A 20,252-nucleotide genomic window follows, 5' to 3' on the forward strand; every position below is an offset into this window, starting at 1 on the left:
GTAATTTTTTATAATATTATTTTTTAAAATAATATTTTTACAAATCAAATATGATGAAAATTATTTTTTTTTATAATTATTTTTTTAAATAAATAATTTTTATAAATTATCATATTATCTCGTAATAGGACGTGTCCCAATGCTGAAATAATTTTAATCATTAATTTCTTTTGTCCCCGGAGTCGTTGGTCCCTTTCTAAATAGGCACCAAGAGACACCCAAGCTCGACCCAAATCCACATGTTATCTATAAATAATACTCGGGGCCCGCATATGGTGCTCGGTTCAAGGGAGCAATGGGGGGGGGGGGGGGACGCTTCGGCCACCCGGTACCCAGTGGCCGTATTGTATGTATTCCTCTCCCTCGTGGGAAGCGACCTCCTGTTTGGTACAGTCATAATTTACAACTAATGGAAAATAGAGCAGCGTTTATGACTCAGACACCAGCAAAGAAACCCGAAAGTGACACCCAGGGAGAGGAGAAACTCCGGATAATGCAACTGCCAGGCGACGTCATGTGTTGGGTGCGGCCGGACGGGTGTCTCTAGAATCTTTTTTTATTTTTATTTTTTTAACTTATTAGGGTTTTAGAGGCGACCGTTGGGGTTCAGAGCCTCCGAGGAGAAACTTGGAACGGCTCTTCCTCCTCCCGTACCCACGGGCCATGAATTTTCCGAATTAACTTAGTTTCTAATTTCGGAAACCTACATCCATTGTTTTTCTTCGCCTCAGGCGTCGAGGACTCGTGTTCACGAGGACTTCGTTTTAGGAATCCAAGAGTTACTTTTTTTAATATTCTTTTCCGATGCTGAGAATTTTTTTGGCCTCAATTAGAGTAAGAGCATTATGGTGATTTTATTTTTGGCTTTCATTTTTTTCTGGTTTCCAAATAAACCATGTAGAATTTTGCAACACGTTCTTTCTTCTTATTTTGTTCTCAAAGTATTTAATGCTGATTTTCTTTTGGGAAACCTAATAATTTTGCCAAGCATTTATTGTAAGGATTAGAGTTTCATTTTCATAAAACCACTTTTCTTTCTCGACCATATCAATCTATCGGGGGAGGACTTGTTGTTGGTATGGAGCACAAGGTTCGTCTCTTCAAAAACTCTTTCTTGATCTAAGATTTCATGTTGAATTTAGTATAAGAGCATCAAGTTATCATTCTGTTTTCTATTTTTTATTCGAATAAGCATTTGGATTTTCCTGTGGCAGCAGAGGTTGTATTCTTGGGTTTTGCGTTGATTACAGTTTTGCAATTCATGGCAGCACCAGTGATTTAGATTTCTCATAGGCATTTCAGAACCGATCTTTTTCAATCGTTTGATTTCATTTTTCTTTCTGAATCCCCATTCGGATTTCTTTTCCTTTTTTTTTTCCCGCTATTCTATGCTCAAAGTTTCGATCTTTATTCCTTGGTTTTGCTTGGATTGCAGTTTCTCGATCCATATTAGCATCAAAAGGAATTCTCCTAGAAATTTCGAAGTGAGCCATTGGAAATCGGAGTATTTCAGCGTTCGTTTCAATGGTTACTCCTCCGGATCAAGCCTCAGCTAGCTTCATCCCTCATCCTCCTCTTCTTCTTGCCGCTGCTAGCAGCGACGATGTGATCATGTTGCAGCCGAAGAACCCAGCAGACCTGGCAGAATTTGAGGCTCCCCCTTTCAAGAGACCAAGGAATTGGGATGGTGTCCCTCTGAATCCACTGGCAGCGATTCCTGCTCCTCCAAACCCTCCAACCAGAGGAACAAATTATATGTTCTTCAAGACCAGGCTCTGCCAGAAATTCAAAACAGGGTCTTGCCCCTGGGGTAGCAATTGCAACTTTGCGCATGGAATCGAAGAGCTCCGCCAGCCCCCACCCAATTGGCAGGAACTTGTTGCGGGGGAACGGGTGAATGGCAATGACCGACAGAGGATCCATAAGAATAAGATCTGCAGGAAGTTCTACAATGGAGAGGTCTGCCCTTATGGGGATCGTTGCACCTATCTCCATGTGGAACGAGAGAGCTCAGCGATGGCCGTGGGGTCTATGCCAGGGCCCGAAAAGGGGGGTCATGGAAGTGGATTGCATAATTCTGATAGTACTGGGGGATTTAGATCTGCAGGGGACTGTAATGGGTCTAATCAGAGGCTAAAGGTGAGGATCCGTTACAAGTGGGAGACCACAGGTCATTGCTCCTTTGGTGAAAAAGGCATCTATGCTCATAGCCATGCAGGTATGCTTCACTGGTTACTTAGTTTTAGACATCATAATCATCTAGCTTATGTTTTCCTTTGTGAGTTTCTGCATCCTGACTGTCTGCAATTATTTTGTCTTCAATATAAACTCAATTCTGCCTTTCTTTGCTTATTTCTCATTTTATATGCTAATTTATGCTATATTACTCTGATAATGATCTCTCACTTGATATTGTACTGCTGCTTTTAGTGATTTAGAAACACATCTTCTCCACTAGGTTTTTTGATGAAGATTTTCTCCACTAGTTATAGTGAGCTTTTCTTAGTTATGCCATGCTTGCATTGAATCTATTTTCTTTCATATACAATAAAATTTTTCTTATCTCTAATCATGCCTTCAGGATTTGTGGAGAACTTCCAACGTGACACATCAATGGTATAATTACTTGGCATAAAAGTGAAAATTGGTTCTTCACACCTGAAATATGAGTGCTAGCTCAAAAGCTTAAACATTGGAGTATGGTTAACATTATAAATTTATAATCCTCATCGTCCACTTGAACAGCAAGTCATATTTGAAGAACTAGTCAAGATTTTTGGGTTGTGCAAAAATGCATGGTCATACTATTCATAAGATGTCACATGGACGGGGGGTAATTGCAAATTAAGTGTTTGATTGGAGGGAATGGTCATATGGCTGTTGAGTTGTAACCTCTCAACATATCCATTTATGGAATACTTCGAAAGACGATGGACGATCTCAACAATATTTAGTACTCCAAACATCTTCATCTAAATTGTAGGTATCGACTTTCGTTTTCCATCCATTTGGGTGGATAGCGGGCTTTGTAAACACACCCTCAAGTCTTTATACAGCACCGAATGTACTCTCTCGCTGTCACCATGTTACTGGGTCTTCACCTAACTTTCTACACCACTGGTTTCACAACGAGTTTGCAACATATTTTGGTCATTCATGGCAAGAATCTTGTTCATGACGATAAGTTCTTTTCCTTGTTGTTTTATGAGTCATATTTCATTTAAACTGAAAATTAAGTTTGTTTTCTCTTTGTTAATCTGTCATTCCTTTTAATAGTCTTGGCTCTGGAAATCTTTTTATGAGATTGTTTTTTTACATGATAAAGATATATTTACATTTTCTAGTCCCCGCTATACCGTTCTGATGCTGATCTGTTGCTTTTACATTCAGCCATTATTTCTCATGATCCATAACCAGTTTTTCAACAGCGTATGTTGTGGATTTCCTAGTTATGCCAATTTTTATCGACTTCCCATCTACCATGATGCTGCTTGGATCTGAACATTTCTTCTAGTTTCCATGAACTTTTTGTCGAAAAAAAAGTTTCCATGAACTCTTACCATTTCAATGTATCAAATTAATCTCGATCTTACCCAGGAAAGTGCAGATTTGTTCTCCACAATTGAGACAACTTGGATGATAGTTCAGAAGCTTAGTGATCAGACTACAACATCAGTTCTGTAATCCTCAAACCCTTTGGGATCATGCAGAAATGTCAGTTCTGATATTGGGGTTTGCATATAATAAGCTTTGCTGTGTTATCTTCAGGATATCATGCACATGGGTGAAGAATGGATTTTGAGTGCTATGCTGGAGGGGTAACCTTAGGGTTATTATTTGAGCTGGAGTCCCCAGTTGATTTTATCAATATATTTGGAATACAATCTCTTCGATAGATGATCAGTCATCACTCCTGGTCTTTACTACTACAACCTTACCTCCTCTCCTCAACTGAATGTCGCAACTTGTGCTTGCCAACAGTGCCCAGTTATCATATTGGATGAATAGTGGATTTTCCCAAACCTTTGGAGAGTCTTTACATGCACAAAGTTATACACACTTTCTGCTATTAGTGATTTGCTTCTCGATGCTTTTACAGAAAGTCCTTCCTAACACAGAGTGCTATCCATCTCTTAGAAAATTTATACATAACATGGAAGGATCGAGCTTTCTTATGTCAAACGAGACAACACCAGAGAATTGTTATTCCATATCAGGTTCTAGGCTCATGGCATGCTTACTCTAGGTCTGATCGAAGGGACCATAGAAGAAACACAAGATAAAAAACTCTCTTTGTTCACTGTTTATTGTTGGCTTTGCGTTGCAGACCTGTGCTATTCAGTTTAAAAATTTGAGATGTTTGCTGTCACATAACTTCGTTTGTTGTTCCGTCTACACAGAGCTAAAGAAATCTGGAGGCCATGGGGAGTTAGATAGTGCAAAAATTGGAGCCGCTCCATCAAAACCTCTCTCTAATTCAACAAACGACGTCCCGTTCATCAAGACAGAGTCCACTTGTATGCGCCAAGCTCAGCAGAAGAAGAGTGTTTTTCCAAATTTGGCAAAGAAACTTAGTTGCATCTATGCAGATTGGATTGATGATGTTCCCCTCTTTTCCCGCACCTCTTAAAGCAAAGCAGAAACTTGATTCAGGGCCTGTCCATCAACGGCTTTTTCTTTAATCAAATAATTTTTGCTTTTGTGTTCCCAACCGATATTATACTTTGGCTCAGCGGGAAGTTTGGTGGCCATCTATATGTTAGCACACAACTCTCCATCCAAACATTATAGTGCTGTCCCTCAATTCTGAATCATGAGAAAGTACAGAGATTTTTCTTTTTTGTCATAAGTTTGGCTGAATATTACTATATTCGGTATTTTGTTGTTCTATTAGGAGCATGATGCACTTTAGATTTTGTTGGTTGGAAGGTAAAAGTTGTATAATAATATGACCACATCAGATGTCGGATCCAGAAAATTGCCAAGTCTTGGTTTCTTTCAGATATGAAGCAACTTACCTGGTTGTAAAGTAATGCTCTTAACTAAATCGATTGGAGGAATGACGAAATTTGCCTAAATCCACAAAATATGTCCATAAAGAATAAATGGCCTAAGTCCTAGATGCATCTTTGGATTTTGGTGGGAGGATTTCATGGTAATTGACCAAGTCCCAGATACTTCCAGATCAACTTTCTGATGCTATGATATCATAAATATGAGACTTTTGCTATGGTTTGTGGGACGAGATATGTTAAGATACAACAACAACAACCGTGAAATGAAATATTTTGTTGAATATAGATAAATGCAGTCGCCATAATTTGATTATAAATTTCAACAAAGTTGACAATTTACAGAAAATGAATTGAAAGTTCAAATGCTCAAGCAACAATTACACATTATGCAAATACATCAATGATGGCTCGCTTCTTTGACTTTAGTGTCAAACGAATTTTCACATAAGCCGGTACCCATCGTAGTCTGCTGCTCCATGTTCTTTCACCTCGATTGGTAGAATTTTTACGCCTTGAAACCCATGCTACGAGGCAGGTGATGATGAATCAGTATGCAATGCCCAAAACAATGTATACAATAATATAAAACATATTACTGTCTGACTAGCTGCATCATCTCATTAAGCTACGATGACCGGAAATCGAACCAATCCTCAATTGTGGCCAAAAAAATAGCAGCGAGACTGCTAAATTTAAATGCCATGCATGCAAACTGTATTAGTTGTGATAATGCAAAAGAATATTGCCATCCTGATTGCATCCATTCCACGCATGGATGCATATCCGGGTAAGCAACAGCACCCGACTGAACTGATCACCTCCATGATTGATGGTGGATGACCAAACTGACCTTCACACTGTATACATATAAGCTGAGCTTAGAACAACTGAAGACATCAAATGCATAGAACAGCAGAACAAGTCATCTCTGGAATACATGTTTCTAGATAGCAAGTTCATATTAGCTCACTTGAAGACATGGAGGACTCTAGCGCATTAAGAAGAGCTAGCACAAATATGAAACTCGAAATACAGCAACAGACATGTTATTTGGAATCAGCCATCCAGGAAAATGAACAACTTTGGAAGGTGTCATGTTCTTGGAAGACTTATCAAGATGATGTGCAATTTAACACTGCATGAAAACTGATTGAGCAATGTAAAGTGCGTTGCCATTATCATTCTGAACGACCATTATCAAACCGAGTATGAATGCAAGAAAATAACATGTGCTAATTAATTGTTACAAGTGTGAGACATAAACAACATTCTTCGACAAGGAGAAGAAAAAAATCTGTGACATAAGAGATGAAATGCTTGCATATAACAGCTTACAAATACCAAGTTATTGACCAACAAACATTGCAAAAGCATGGCAGTATTCAAGAAGTTTACTTTGAAAGTGCACATAGGCATGACGAAACGGACATGGATACACAGGCTCATACACACAGGCACAAGCACTGATCTAATGGAACAACCTAGAGGTAGAAAGACAAGCCATACAAGAACAATCAAATACTTGTGAACAAGTTTTATCATCTCCAGCACACACACACTTATACATGCATGGCAGTCATGGCAGGAATTCTTCCTTTCCAACTCGTATTATGATTTTAATGTACCGGAGTATGGCATTTTAACCATTCCGTTTCCAATCTCACCTAAGGTTGGATGCAAGTACATTCAAGTTAATTAAGCAGACGCTAGCATAAGAGCACATGAGAAATGTGCCTTAATAGCCATCGTTGCATGATTTATGGTTAATAGTAAGAGAGATTAAATTCCACTTGGTCATGTTTAAGTGAATTCTGAGAGGGAACTACAAAAGACCAAAACACAATTAAGTGACCTTAAAGTCCTTGTTGATTTAAAAGAGAATGAAACATATGTAGTGCAATTATGCTCTCAACATCCGTAAGAAAACAGACATTTCACACCGTATATTCAAGTCTTAGGCGTAGATCGTCATAAAGAAGAATGAAATGCCCGTAACGGATGATGCTGTTTCAGATTCAAACACGAAGAGTAAACCACAGCTTACAACTAAGATGATAAAAAATTGTGAGCCGGACATATCTGATAACACATGAGTTCAGCTCAAGAATGGTCGAATCCAGCATCGATCCACAGGCACTCAAAGTTGTATAACCTTGATAGTACATGATTTCATTTCGTGAACTAGTAAGTCGAGGAACAAGTGGAGGGAATGCCTTATTCCTTTAGGGCTTGTAGTTGATATACACGTTTAAGAACCCAAAGCCATTGATCTTGCCCCTACATTAGGGGTACATGTAGACATCAACAAAATAACAATAACTTTTTTTATGACAGCTATATATTTCAGATCAGGGACTTCTATTTATTTTCAGATTCGGTCTATATAATAAAGATTCGTATATTGAAGGTCTGCGAGGGCTACGTACCTCTGATAGTGTGGTCCTCGCACTACCTGAGCTTCCTAACTTTCTGGAAGACTTCTGATAATTTATGATGACAGTGAAGCATTCACGAACCTGTGATCGATGCCTTCGCGACGCTGGGACAGAAGTGCCAATGTATCGCGGATCTGCAGGCGGAAGTTTATCGTTTTACCCTGCTATCTGTTATCTGCAACATCTCGATGAACTGCTGCTTCTTTTATCTTCCTCAGCTGCTGCAGAACTGACCTTTAATTCTTGTAAGTAACCCTCTTTCTTAATAAAAGCCAGCCGGGCGGCATTCCTGCTTTCCTTCTTCTTTGCCCAAAGAAAGGAAAAATAAAAACAACGGTGGAACATTCTCTATTGCCCAAATCGCTATAGATACGGATATAATACAAAAACAGTGATGATATTGTTCATTTCATGCTCTGCCTTCTTACCAATTGAAAATTTCCTCGTAAACAACAAAAAGCAGTCCAAAAAATCAACCGTAAAGACATCTAAGGCCACAGACAACATAATGCATGGAATTAAAGGTATATATCTGGCTGGCTTTGATAAGGTGAATCATGAAATTCTCCAGTATTGAACAAGAACACAGCCAGAAAATGGATCAGCAACTGCGGTAATGGCTTGAGGCCTGGTGACAGCAAATAGCGGGAACTGGCCACCAACAAGGTATCAGCAAAAACAACACATCCGGGTCAATGTGAATCATCATCCGCTGAGCCATATGTGCCCTAATGTTAATAAAGTCTTCTCTTTTTATTTATTTATTTATATGGGTACACCTTCCCCTTTTTATTTAACAAGTTTTCCAATCAACCACTCTTAGTCCAAAGATAATGCACGGACTTTGAAAGGCATCCACGCATCCATGTCCGGTGTGGTGTGGGGTGGAGCAAGGCCTACGTAAAACCCGTGGAAAAGGGTAAACGGTGTGCCTGCGTGTTATTAAGAATTCTCCGAACCTTTTATTACAGAGAAAAAAAAATAAAAAGAAAAAATCTCCGAACCGATAAATCAGACAGAATTAGCGGGCCTACTACTCATCCCCTCATTGTGTTCCACGTGTCGGCATCGGACACACCCCCACCCGCCGAATCGAGAAAGTAGCGCGTCGCAAACTCGGGTCACCTACCTCCGCCCGCCCCGCGGGGTGCGTCTCCTCTCCTCCTTCTCGTGCAAACCATAAAGAAAGGCATGGCCGCTGAGCGATGTTCCTCCCTCCTCTCCAAACCCTAATCCTGAGACTGAGACGCCCGCTTCCCAAAACCCTAACCCGACGAGCAAGGATTTCGCCCGCCATGTCCGTCAACCTCCAAACGCACGCTTTCGCCGGCAACCCGCTGCGCTCCAAGCTCGCCAGACCGGCGGGCCCTTGCTCTCCCGGCTCTGCTCTCGAGACCCTCAAGTCCCTCCTAGCCGCCGGCGCCGACGAGGCGTCGTCGCCTGGTTTCAAGGTCTTGGCCTTCAGAAAGGGCCGGCCTTTGGCTCGGTCCTTGGAGCCCGTGTCGGACACTCCGCCAAGATGGCGTCTTGGATGGGTTCCCCCCTCCAAATTTAATGATTCGTCGGTGGGCGACTTCGTTTATCTGGGGCCGGGGTCCGAGGGGGACGCCGACACGGTGTATTGGGCTATCGACGTCTCTTCTTCTCCTTCCGGTGTTGGATTGGGCGGTGGGGGTGATGATGGCTTGTGCTTTGTGGAGCTGAGGACTTTGATGGTTGCTACTGATTGGGCAGACACTCATACCATGGGAGAATTGGCAATTGCGGGTCATGTATGCAATTCTCATCCTCTTCATTATTTATCTATTGGTTCTTATGAGTCCATTAACTAAAGAATAGATCGTGATCTTTCTTCTCAGTGTTCCATAACTTCTATTTAGAATTGATTATAATCCACCAATCCAATCTCTTTATTTGACATTCTATAGTCAGAGCTGTCATAAATTCTTGATTGTTACTTAAAAATTTGAATGAAGGAAAATAATGTACTGATATCCTAGTGGTACCAAGGTAGGGAGAATCAGGGACAAACAGTTTCGTGTCTCTTGCTTTTTGTCCGATATGGAAGTCTTTGTTACCTATAAAGTTGAGTATTTTAGGTACGATCTCGTCATAGAGAACTATCCTTAGAAAATTATCTGTAGAGAGTTATTCACGTTTTTCGTATTTCCAATCTCATAACTGATTGGAATTACTGAACTTTTGCCCCTGATGTCTGGTAAAAAAGGAAATGAAGCTCATCTACGTGAATAATTTTTTTGCATATAAATTGCTCTATATCACAGCTATATGTTTTGACGTGGCACTCCTGCCTTTGGTCAGGCTCGGGCACTACTAGAGTGGCATAATGTGTCACGTTTTTGTGGGCACTGTGGAGCCAGCACAGTCCCCATTGAGGCGGGGAGGCGGAAGCAATGCACAAATGAATCCTGCAAGAAGAGAATTTATCCTCGAGTTGATCCTGTATGATTGTGATCCCATTTCATTTCTCTTTTGCTCTATACCTCCTTCCCTAACATTATTGCCTATTATGATTATATATTAGTGTGTAACCATGACTGCTAGCATCACTTGTTGAAAATCCAAAGGAAAACAATTTACTTATTTGAATGCCCGTAAACTCAGTGTACATCTTAAGCAAAGTTAAATGCAGAGCTGTTAAAAGACTTAATCTTATCACCATGGCAAATGATTGTGAACAGGTTGTCATTATGCTAGTCATTGACAAAGCAAATGATCGAGCACTTTTGAGTCGCCAGTCAAGATTTGTACCCCGTATGTGGAGTTGCCTTGCTGGTTTTATAGAGGTATGGGCTCTGCTCATTGGATTTTATGAGATTGAGCTGTCATTTTTTAAGGGCTTATGTTATTGCATATTGTCTAATATGTTTAATCTTTATGTAGCACTGGCACACATTAAGAAGTTCATCACAATGAGAAGCAGATCTCTTGAAATTATCAAAACTTGGCACTGTATATTGTCCAACTGCATATGGTGTATTTTAAAAACTAAAGTTTGCTATATCTATGGAAATCAGTTGTTTTTATCGAAGTTGTTCAAAAATAATTCGGTAATCTTTTCTGTTCGCTATTGATATATTGTACCATATTTAAGGTTGGATTCCTGCATTAATCTCCTGCACTTGTCCCTGTGTTTTCATTGAAGGAAAAGCACATTAGTTTTGTTTAACAATCTAATTAGGGATTCTTTCTGATCGATGTCAAGTATGGTTCTGACAAGTAAATCAGATAGGCCAAGACTAGCTAGAGCTGAATGACATGGACAAGAAGAGACTAATTATGGGATAAAGAAGGAAGTTAAGGTGTGAAATAAACTCAAATGCAGTTTATGTTGATCATAACTGTTTACCTGTTCTTAGCCAGGGGAAAGTTTGGAAGAAGCAGTGAGAAGAGAAACCTGGGAAGAGACTGGTATTGAAGTGGGCGAGGTTGTTTATCATAGTTCTCAACCATGGCCTGGTATCTCCTTATGTTCCAAATCTCTTTGCATATTTTATTGCGGGCATGTATTATAAATACTCCCATATTATGCTTCCTCAAAAGAGCTTATTTCCAAAGAATCAAATAAATGAACGTCCCTTAGAGGATACCTGAAGATTTTTCCAGGCAATATTGTAGATGTGTGAAGCACACTAGCTCAAGTAAAGGTTAACAATCTTGCTGAAATTCTAATTCAATAAAGAAAGGTTATAATGTGGCATATTTTACTTAATGGACTAGTTGGAGATTGTAATGCTGTTGCATTTGAAATATTCTCTAAAGTTATTGATACTTGATTACTGGGAATTCTTTTCACTAAGCAATCCAGTGGTAGTTCTTGAGTTATCTCCATAACTTAGTTCATACATGCCAAATGAACTGGGTCAACTACCATTACGTGAACTGTGTCTAACCTGAAGCTCTGCTACCAATTTGATGTACAGCAGCCTGTAGAATATCTTTTCCTAGACTTGCCGGTAGTAACTGGCTGTGTGAAGTCAGTTCTCAACTACATGAACCTAAAGTATAGATTGAAATTTTGTCGAAATTCCATTTAATAAAATTAAACATAAATTGTATGTTAATAAGATTTTTTTTTTTTTAGCTCGCTTGAACGACCATCTTGCAGCTTTGCAAAGGCATTACAAATCACTAGTACTAAGAGGATGTGACTTTAATCTCTGGCAGTGTTCACAATGGTCGATACCGATTCATTTTCTTCAGCGACAAAGACATTCTACTCATGGCTATACTGTGAAGATTTGCATTATTAGACTGCATCCGGTCCTCCATCTCTCTCTCTCTCTGGCCATAAGGACCATGAACTTTTAAAAGAACCTTCAACTCAAGTGCTGACCTGAAACTAAGACACATCGGATGCACTCTTTTACAGATTGGACTTTGTAGATGGGCAAAATTGCAAAACTTGCTGTCTGCTTGGACTATCCTTTTCACTTCTTTTTTATTGTCCTTTTTCTCTGTTTCTTTTCAATGTTGCACCTAAAAAGGTCATATGCATATGAACTATTCCCACCTGCAATGCTTTGCAGCTGATCAAAATATCTTATTTCTTTAACACCTGTCAGAAAGATAAAAAAAAATAAATTCATGGGTTGGATCGGCACCTGTATCCATCAACAGGAACATTTACCATTTATGCCACAAAATTAACCCAAATTACCAATTAAAAGATGACTTCGACCAGAAATTTAACTTAGGAAATACAGTTGCCTGTCATATCTGTCTTTAAGCTTACATCTAGTGAATTAACTTCTCAGAAAGCACAAAGATTTATGACAAGCATTGACTGTTTATTTGATTTTTTTCTTTTCAGTGGGGCCAAACAGTATGCCATGTCAGTTGATGGTGGGATTCTTTGCATATGCAAAATCATTTGAAATTCATGTTGACAAAGCAGAATTAGAAGGTATTTTTGACTAATAAATCTTTCATGCAAAGTGGTCTCATGATTTAGCAAACTGGAAATAGTTAGCATGTCATGTATCAGAAGGGCCTTTCCCTAATCCTGAGAATCCAAGTTTGCTCTGAATTGACATCTGAACAAAATGAAGAAATCATATTCGATTACCAAATCTCATCATTTAAGAATAAATGCTTCTCGCATCATATAATTGTAAGCTTTTATCATGTTTTGAAAGTTCTTTTTCTTTCTGATCCCATATTTTTGCTTCATCTCTGTAATAACTGCTACTCTAATCTTGAATCAGATGAAATAGTGCTACACATTTTTAGGCATTTACCCAAGCGAATCTGCTGGATAGAAAGTGTTTATGTTATTCTGGATAGTGGATAAATTGGCTGAAATAAATGAATTTTAATAATTTGAAGGACCAGATTATATGGATAAAACACATCTTTTTGTTTTTTTATTAAAATGGGAGATCATGTACTCTCCCAGGAATTACAATCTCTCATAGAATGTGCCCCTCGCATCAGCCTGTGCCAACATGGCTAACTTGGGTGGGGAACAACCGACCCATTAATGCAAAGTCTTGTTCAAACTGAGTAATAATTATGTCTCTGATTTAGTGTAACATGCCATTGAAGTAATTATTCTGGTATGCATCCCACTGCACTTGGGATATGTCCATTCTGGTGTTTCTCTCACTACTAATTATTGATCTGTAAAGAAGACGTTCTGAACTGACTAATCATGAGGGCCTTTGTCTGATAGAACTTGATAAAATAATAGACTGACCAAAGGTCTCTAACTCGTCTGTCCAGAAGGCTTCTATAAGTGATTTGTCTCGACGACCAAGTAGATAAAATGCACCTAACTGTTTGGTGTGGCATCCAATGCTCAAAGTTAGGGCAGGACCGACTATAGCAAAGTTTTAGCTCCCTATATGAGTTAGAAATCCAAGTTCAAGACTCTTAGAGAAAAGGGGCAGGAAAGGAAGTAATTAAAATAAATGCAAAAACTTAAGCGCATCAAATGTTTGTGCTTGTTTTTTGGACAGACAAAAATAGAACTTTATCCATTTATAACTCAATACCTGTCCAATGTGTTAAAATAATTGGGTGTATTATCGAAGTTTTTCTACTCCCATAACCTTTTTTTTTTAACATCATATGGTCCAGTCTGTAAGATGTCGCATATATGAGGGGATAAGGCTGCAATTATATTCTCTTCCAACCTTAAATTAACACTGTTGTTGAGGATCCCAAGCTCAGATTGGAAAAGAAGAGGGTTTACATGGAGTAGTTTTGAAAGAAGAAGCTAAACTAAGAACTCAAAAGCAAGCTCTTTAAAGTTGAAGTAATATGTCTCATTAACCATTATTGGTGAATCATGAGAACCAGTAGCTTTACGGCATCAGCAGTCTGGGACAGGCTTAATTTATCATGTGTGTGTGTAATAGTAAAATATCATGCATAACTTGAAAAATTTTGTTAGTGTATATGAGCTTGGATGTATTCATGCATGTACATGGTTGGTTAGTTGTATGGGGTAAGAAAATTTTAATTGCACTACTAGAACATGCAACAATGCATGCTTGTAGACTTTTCCATGCCCTTTTCTTCATATGTTCCAAGCTTGTTTTACATGTAGTCTTGTAAACTTTACTCTGATGTCTGTTGTCAAAGTCATACCTTTTTTTTTTTTTTTTTTTTTTAAAGCAAAGGAGGATTGGATGAAGTCCGGTCCAATTCATTGTGTAAATGAAGCCGCTTATAACCAAAGAGCTCTCCAAAGTGAGCTCAACCACCAAAAACGGACAAGACTCTCTTCATTACGTGGTTATGTTTTTGAAATTTCTTAGCACTTGCACCAATGACTTAGCTGCCCACCATAAACTTGATATATCAGCTGCTCCAGTGAGTTGCATGTCTCTTGAAAGAACCTCCTGTTCCTCCCCACCAGAATCATGCATATTGACCCCAAATAGATGCAATTAGTCTTTTTTGACCATATTGTTCCTGATGTCTGCATAGATGCTAAATGGCACAGCAGAGAAGATGTCAGGAATGCATTGACCTTTGCTGAATACGAGAAAGCACAAAGGACGGCTGCCTTCAAGGTCAACCAAATGTGTAAGGGTGTCGAGAAAGGTCAGAACTTCTCGACAGACTTCAATGTGGAGAGTGGGGAGCTGGCTCAGATGTTTATTCCTGGACCCTTTGCCATTGCACATCATCTGATCTCTTCATGGGTTCATGAAGGTGCACCTGGTAACACCGAATTGTTGCCGAAACAGTTGAATTCCGTGTCAAACTTATGACTCTGCTCCTGAGTCACTTCATTTTTCTGTGAAATAACATCTTTGTCATCCTGACAGACAGATTTGCTGGCATACCGCTGAACTGCGCTCCATGACCGGGCCTCCAAAGTTTGCTTTTGATTTTCACATTTTTATACATTGGCACCTCGTTAAGGGGATCATATTGATGTTCCTAGGCTATCTTTTTGCTGGTTTCATGCTTTCTGTATTTTGCGGTCTATTTGCAATGATACCATGCTGCTTATTACTTCTAGAAGTTTTTTTTTTTAATTTTTTGTTGGAAGCTTTAAATTCTGTTGCAGGAAGTGGTCTAGTTCTCGTTTTTGAAAACTAGGATGGGAGAAGTCCTGGTGGAAATCTGGGTGAAGGTAGAATTTTAAACGAGGTTCTTGGTACCAACCTTTAAAAGACTAAGCAACAGAAAGTGGTCTAGTTCTCGTTTTTGAGAACTAGGATGGGAGAAGTCCTGGTGGAAATCTGGGTGAAGGTAGAATTTTAAACGAGGTTCTTGGTACCAACCTTAAAAAGACTAAGCAACAGAAAGTGGTCTAGTTCTCGTTTTTGAGAACTAGGATGGGAGAAGTCCTGGTGGAAATCTGGGTGAAGGTAGAATTTTAAACGAGGTTCTTGGTACCAACCTTAAAAAGACTAACAAGTGTGCTTGTTAGTGCCCTCGTCTAGTTTTATTATTCCTTCTAGATAGAGAAAATGATCACAAGATGTCCAACAGTAACTTCCTTTGAAGGCAATTTGATTTCTCCTCGATGGTTAGTAGTTGAAAAGCTGATAGAGATGTACAGAAGATGACCGTATTTGTTACTTATGTGCATCCTTTCCCAGGTCTATGTTTGAACAAACTTATTATTGATACGTGCCGCATTTTTTCGTGGTAGGAATTGGTGATGCCCATAAAATTCCTGCTCGATATTTATTTCTTCGAACCGGCAACAAAAACGCTGAATCTAACTCTAACTACCAAAGTTTGCAGCCATTCGTCAATGATGATGGTAAAAAAGTTGACAGTAAGATCGTCCGCTTTCTGAACCTGTATAGGGTTAACATCATCATGTGATCTTGTCATCGGGTTGCTGAGAAATTCTGCTCACTGTATTTGTTTGTGGTTAACTTTTGAGTTGCCATGAACGGCTGCGAAGTGACCTGCCATGTTGCTATATTTCTAGGCATCAAGCCGCATTTTTATAATCCAAAAATAAAAATATATTTTTATATGCTACAGCGGTTATAATGGTTTATCAGAAAGATCCCGTGTGCATTGTGCTGGAAGCTTAACATAAATGAGGCAGAAATTTTGGTCTCAGTTGCCCTTTAGAAGCATTTATTGTTTTTGTTTATTTATTTAAATAAATTTTAATAATAAAAAATTATATATATATATATATATATATATATATATATATATATATATATATATATATATATATATGTGTGTGTGGATTTTGGTATGATGTTTTTTTTATAATATTTTATTATAAAAATATTTTAAATATTATATATTATTATTTTTTATATATAATTTTTTAAAAATAATATTTTTTTCTTCTTCTTTTCTCTACGTGTGGCTTCTTCGTGTTCCTTTTCTTGGGCGCCACCTGTAACTCCTTCGCGTCCATCCCGACCTCTTGCTCGCGGCTCCGCCGCACTTGTCTCTGTCTCTCCAGCGTTCCACGATGCCAGTAGCTCCTCTGCACCGCCTTTGTCCATCCTCATGCTCGTGGTGGTCCCCCCTTCGGTAGCACTTTCCGCTGTTTTGTGCCGCCCACTTCCTCAGCGACCGTGACTGCTCCCTCCCCTTCGTGACGGTCTGCAACTAGGTACCCACAATTGCTCGGCCCTCCCCCCAAACAACTTATAGCTTTTCCGTACCACTGCCTCCTCGATGCACACCTACGATTCCCACTTACTCTTCCATTGACTGCCTGCGGTTGCTCCATGCCGCCGTCCCTTCCGACACACACCCGTGATTCTCACCCTACCCCCATCCTCCTGTCGGTGGCTTCGCGATTGCTCCATATCACCATCCCTCTTGGTGCACACCCGTGGTTCCCATCCACCTTCCGTCGGCTGTCCGCAACTGCTCTGCATCACCACCTGCCCCCCTCTCCACATTGATGATTTGCGGCTGCTCCACGCTGCCGCCCCTCTCATTGTGCAGTCATGGTCCCCCCCTTCCCTAGCCTTCAATAGTCTATATTGGGATTTTTTTCCATCAAAATTTGAGTGGTCTATTTTTAAGGTGACGATCAGAAATAGGTAAAATGTAAAAAAACTAAGGTATTCTTTGAGGTACTGTGGTATCAAAATCCTACATTCAGTACGTATCCTTGTATGAGGGTATTTCTGACTTTTCGTCTTAGTTGTCCCATTGCCTTCAACATCCTTATTTTATTGCAAACAAATTATTGATTACTATATTCGGCGGTCGAAGCATCGCCGTTCGCCGGCCGATCTTGTTTGACGATTCCGGTCTTCTTCCCACCAAAACGCTTCCATGATCCATCATCAGGCTTCCACTATTACCGTATTACGCCTGCGAAGCATCTTTATTCCATTCATTTCTTCTCAAGAACTAAAACCATAGCTCACAGGTTGAAACTCATGGTGCGAACGTCTTTTTTTTTTCGTTTTGTTTTTTTTTTCCTGTTCTATATGAAGAATTTGAGCTTTTCTTTTCTCCTCTCTCTCTCTCTGGGGGGTTTCCCTATTTTGGATGGGCTGCCTGTCCCAGAGGCCTGCCTGGAAGCACTTTGGTCAGTTCTTGGACAGGAGAGTATGTTTCCCCTCGTAGTCTGTAAGCTAGTGGAAGGATCCTTACTCATCAAACTGGATTCTCATTTGCTGTACCATGTCATACCCATGACATGGTTGCCTTGTACCTTGACAATAAAAGTATAAAACAAATGATGCCATCCGAAGCCTCCTGATAGAATCCTCCTCTGATGGTGCTGCATCAATTGCTCCTTGGCTTTTTATCTTTGGGAAGGAGACTGTTCAAAAGGCCTCTCGAGGAGAACATGAAATCCTTCCTTAGTGTTTTGCATGAGAGACCGGTTGTCCTTACATTAGAAACTACTGTCCGTGCTCTTATGGCAAGCAAATCAATCTCTGAACTCGAAGCTAGCAGGAAGAGTTTTACTGGAATACTGGGTCCTCAGGTTGCAGAGCTCATGTCTGCTGGATCAAAGGTTCTAATAGCAGCAGTTGCGACGGCCATCACAACCATATTTATCCAAGAGGATTACTATGACTATGTCCAAACTGTTGAGGAAACAGATGCAATAGACAAACTCTTAAAGCTTTTAGCAGACTGCAATGACTCGTCAACTAAAACAACAGTTTCTGCTGCGGTTGCAAAGCTTGCAGAACATGGGAGCACAGCAACCATTGATAAAGTTTTAAGAAGCATGCCCATGAATCAACTCGCAGAGCTACTAGCCCCTGATGCTGAGGAGTGGCATGAGAGTGTATTTATGACTCTGACATCATTGACTAAAGCTGGAAAGTCGAAGGCAGTCGAAATGATGATAGCTTCTGTAATTGATAAGAAACTACTAATACTTCTTGAGAGTGGCTCTGAGGTTGCACAACATCATGCTATCATCACCTTGAAAACATTTTATGAACTAGGGGGCCTCTGGAACAAGGGTGCTTACGACCTGGAACATTGAATCTTATGCCTTGGCATGCAAGGCTCACCTTGGAAAGATTTGTTCTGTCAGATAGAAATGTAATCCCATCACCAAAACCTCAGCCATTTGAAGATATTCTTCACAAGAACTTTGATGGAGAATACAAACAGGTTCTGGAGGCAATGCAGGATTTGATACCTCTAGTTGAGAAAGCAAGCAATCCAAGGATACGGGACATGCTCCTACAGAGTCATTTAATAGAAAGATTAGCATTTTTGCTGCAACATGGGGATACCAGACAAAACGGGGCAAGATCAGAATCTGCTTTTGTACTGATGAAACTGCACAGGTGGCGAGCCTTTCATCTGTAAGCTCTTAGAGTTTGATATTGTTCTTGAGCTGGTTAAGATGATGCGGCGCAACAATGAGGAGTTGCAGGAATTAGCATACACAGCTCTCCATCAGATTATATTTGGAGGAGGAAATCTGGTCCTGAACAGAATTCTCCAAATGGGCCTCATAGAAAAATTCGTCCGTTGCTTGGACCGTAAGTTTTTGAAGACAAAGGAGCTGACCATGCTTTTCCTCGTGGACATTGTGGAGGTAGGAACCAAACCGTGCATAGAAAGGATGATTTCATCACAACCGGTTGAGAAACTAGCGAACATTGAAAAAATTGGTGGGAATTTCCGGGGTGCAGTTGTGAGGTTTATCAAAGGATTAGATATGTGTAAAAATCTATCAGCTGCTGAAAGACTGGTGATGAAACAGCAAGTTGTTAGGAAAGTAAGGACAGCAGTGAGAGGCCATAAGCTAGAAACTAGTATCATAGCCTCTGTGGAAGCCTGTGTTTCTGAAGGTTCAAGAGGAGCCAGCAGCAGCAAACAAATTAAAGAAGTAGCTTTTTGTGGATGTGACTCCTGTTGATACTATTTTGCTGTTAAAGAAAAGGATGGGCAGTGACATCAAAGAGCAGGAATGGAGCTTATTATTTTTTCCCAGTTTCATGAAGTCTAACATTGTTATTCTAGAGAGGAAACACCACCAGCTATAGAAGGTTTATTTTAACTTTAACGTGACAGAGCAAAAGAGCCATTAAACCTGATGCACCTTGCATGTCTGGTATGAACTCTCAATGAATACTCGATTAGCAGCATAGAACACATGAATGCGGGCGGTTCAAGCCTCAGGCTTCTGACAATAGGAAACAAAGAGCAATGACTTTTTATGGTGTTGCATGGCTTCTGTGAATGAGTACTGGATGGTACAGACCTACAAGCACCCCCTCCAGACATGTTTCCCTTGTACCAATGTTTCAACTTTGATGTATCTCGTAGAACCATGATGTCTGCTTTTCTTCCTGCAAAGGTTTACAAGAGCGGCACAATTCTTTCATTCTGGATCTATGCATGTATCAGTTTGCGGCAAGTTTCACTGTAAAAAAAAAAAAGATTTTTATGATAAATTTATTTATGATGAAATATTTTTTCATCATAAATAAAATTATTTATGATAAAAAATTATTTTCATCGTTAATAATAAAATATGTATGATAAAATTTTTTTTCATTGCAACTAACTTATATTAGCGACGGAAAAAAAAATTTCATCGTAAATATAAATTATTTGCGATGATTATTTTCATCTTAAATAATAAAATATTTATTTTAATTTTAAATTTTAAAATATTAGTGATGAAAATAGTTTCGTCATAAATAATATAAGTATTTACGATGAAAACTTACTTTCCATCGTAAATATTTATTATTTACGATCAAAAATTTTCGTCACTAATATTTGAAGAAAAATAAAAAATTTTAAAAATTCAAAAATTATAAATTATTTATGATGAAAATTTTCTGTCGTAAATAATAAGTATTGCCGATGAAAACTAATTATCCGTCGTAAATAC

The 20,252-nt window shown here is 39.3% G+C and overlaps 2 protein-coding genes and 1 pseudogene across 4 annotated transcripts; all 3 read left to right on the forward strand.

The window, feature by feature from the left end:
- The first annotated feature begins 594 nt into the window (after positions 1 to 594).
- Positions 595 to 4,973, forward strand: LOC105047839 (zinc finger CCCH domain-containing protein 39). Of its 2 annotated transcripts, none has more exons than XM_010926941.4 (3): positions 595 to 1,090; positions 1,436 to 2,218; positions 4,401 to 4,973. In XM_010926941.4, the coding sequence occupies exons 2-3, from the start codon at positions 1,525 to 1,527 to the stop codon at positions 4,628 to 4,630; spliced, it is 924 nt and encodes a 307-aa protein (XP_010925243.1). In that variant the 5' UTR covers positions 595 to 1,090; positions 1,436 to 1,524; the 3' UTR covers positions 4,631 to 4,973. The 2 variants fall into 2 exon arrangements, with proteins under 2 accessions (XP_010925243.1, XP_073116723.1); XM_073260622.1 differs by having other exon boundaries at positions 595 to 834.
- Positions 4,974 to 8,546: 3,573 nt separating this feature from the next.
- LOC105047838 (nudix hydrolase 19, chloroplastic) lies at positions 8,547 to 14,950 on the forward strand. 2 transcript variants are annotated; one of them, XM_010926940.4, is made up of 7 exons: positions 8,547 to 9,222; positions 9,773 to 9,913; positions 10,153 to 10,257; positions 10,831 to 10,930; positions 12,285 to 12,377; positions 14,408 to 14,644; positions 14,752 to 14,950. In XM_010926940.4, exons 1-7 carry the CDS (start codon positions 8,656 to 8,658, stop codon positions 14,787 to 14,789), a joined length of 1,281 nt encoding a protein of 426 aa, XP_010925242.1. In that variant the 5' UTR covers positions 8,547 to 8,655; the 3' UTR covers positions 14,790 to 14,950. The 2 variants fall into 2 exon arrangements, with proteins under 2 accessions (XP_010925242.1, XP_010925240.1); XM_010926938.4 differs by having other exon boundaries at positions 8,548 to 9,222; positions 14,408 to 14,950.
- Positions 14,951 to 16,278: 1,328 nt separating this feature from the next.
- LOC105048031 (uncharacterized) lies at positions 16,279 to 19,769 on the forward strand (annotated as a pseudogene).
- The last annotated feature ends 483 nt before the right edge of the window (positions 19,770 to 20,252 follow it).

Source organism: Elaeis guineensis, chromosome 7 (genome assembly GCF_000442705.2).
Source record: "Elaeis guineensis isolate ETL-2024a chromosome 7, EG11, whole genome shotgun sequence".
In the NCBI taxonomy this organism is placed as follows: domain Eukaryota; kingdom Viridiplantae; phylum Streptophyta; class Magnoliopsida; order Arecales; family Arecaceae; genus Elaeis; species Elaeis guineensis.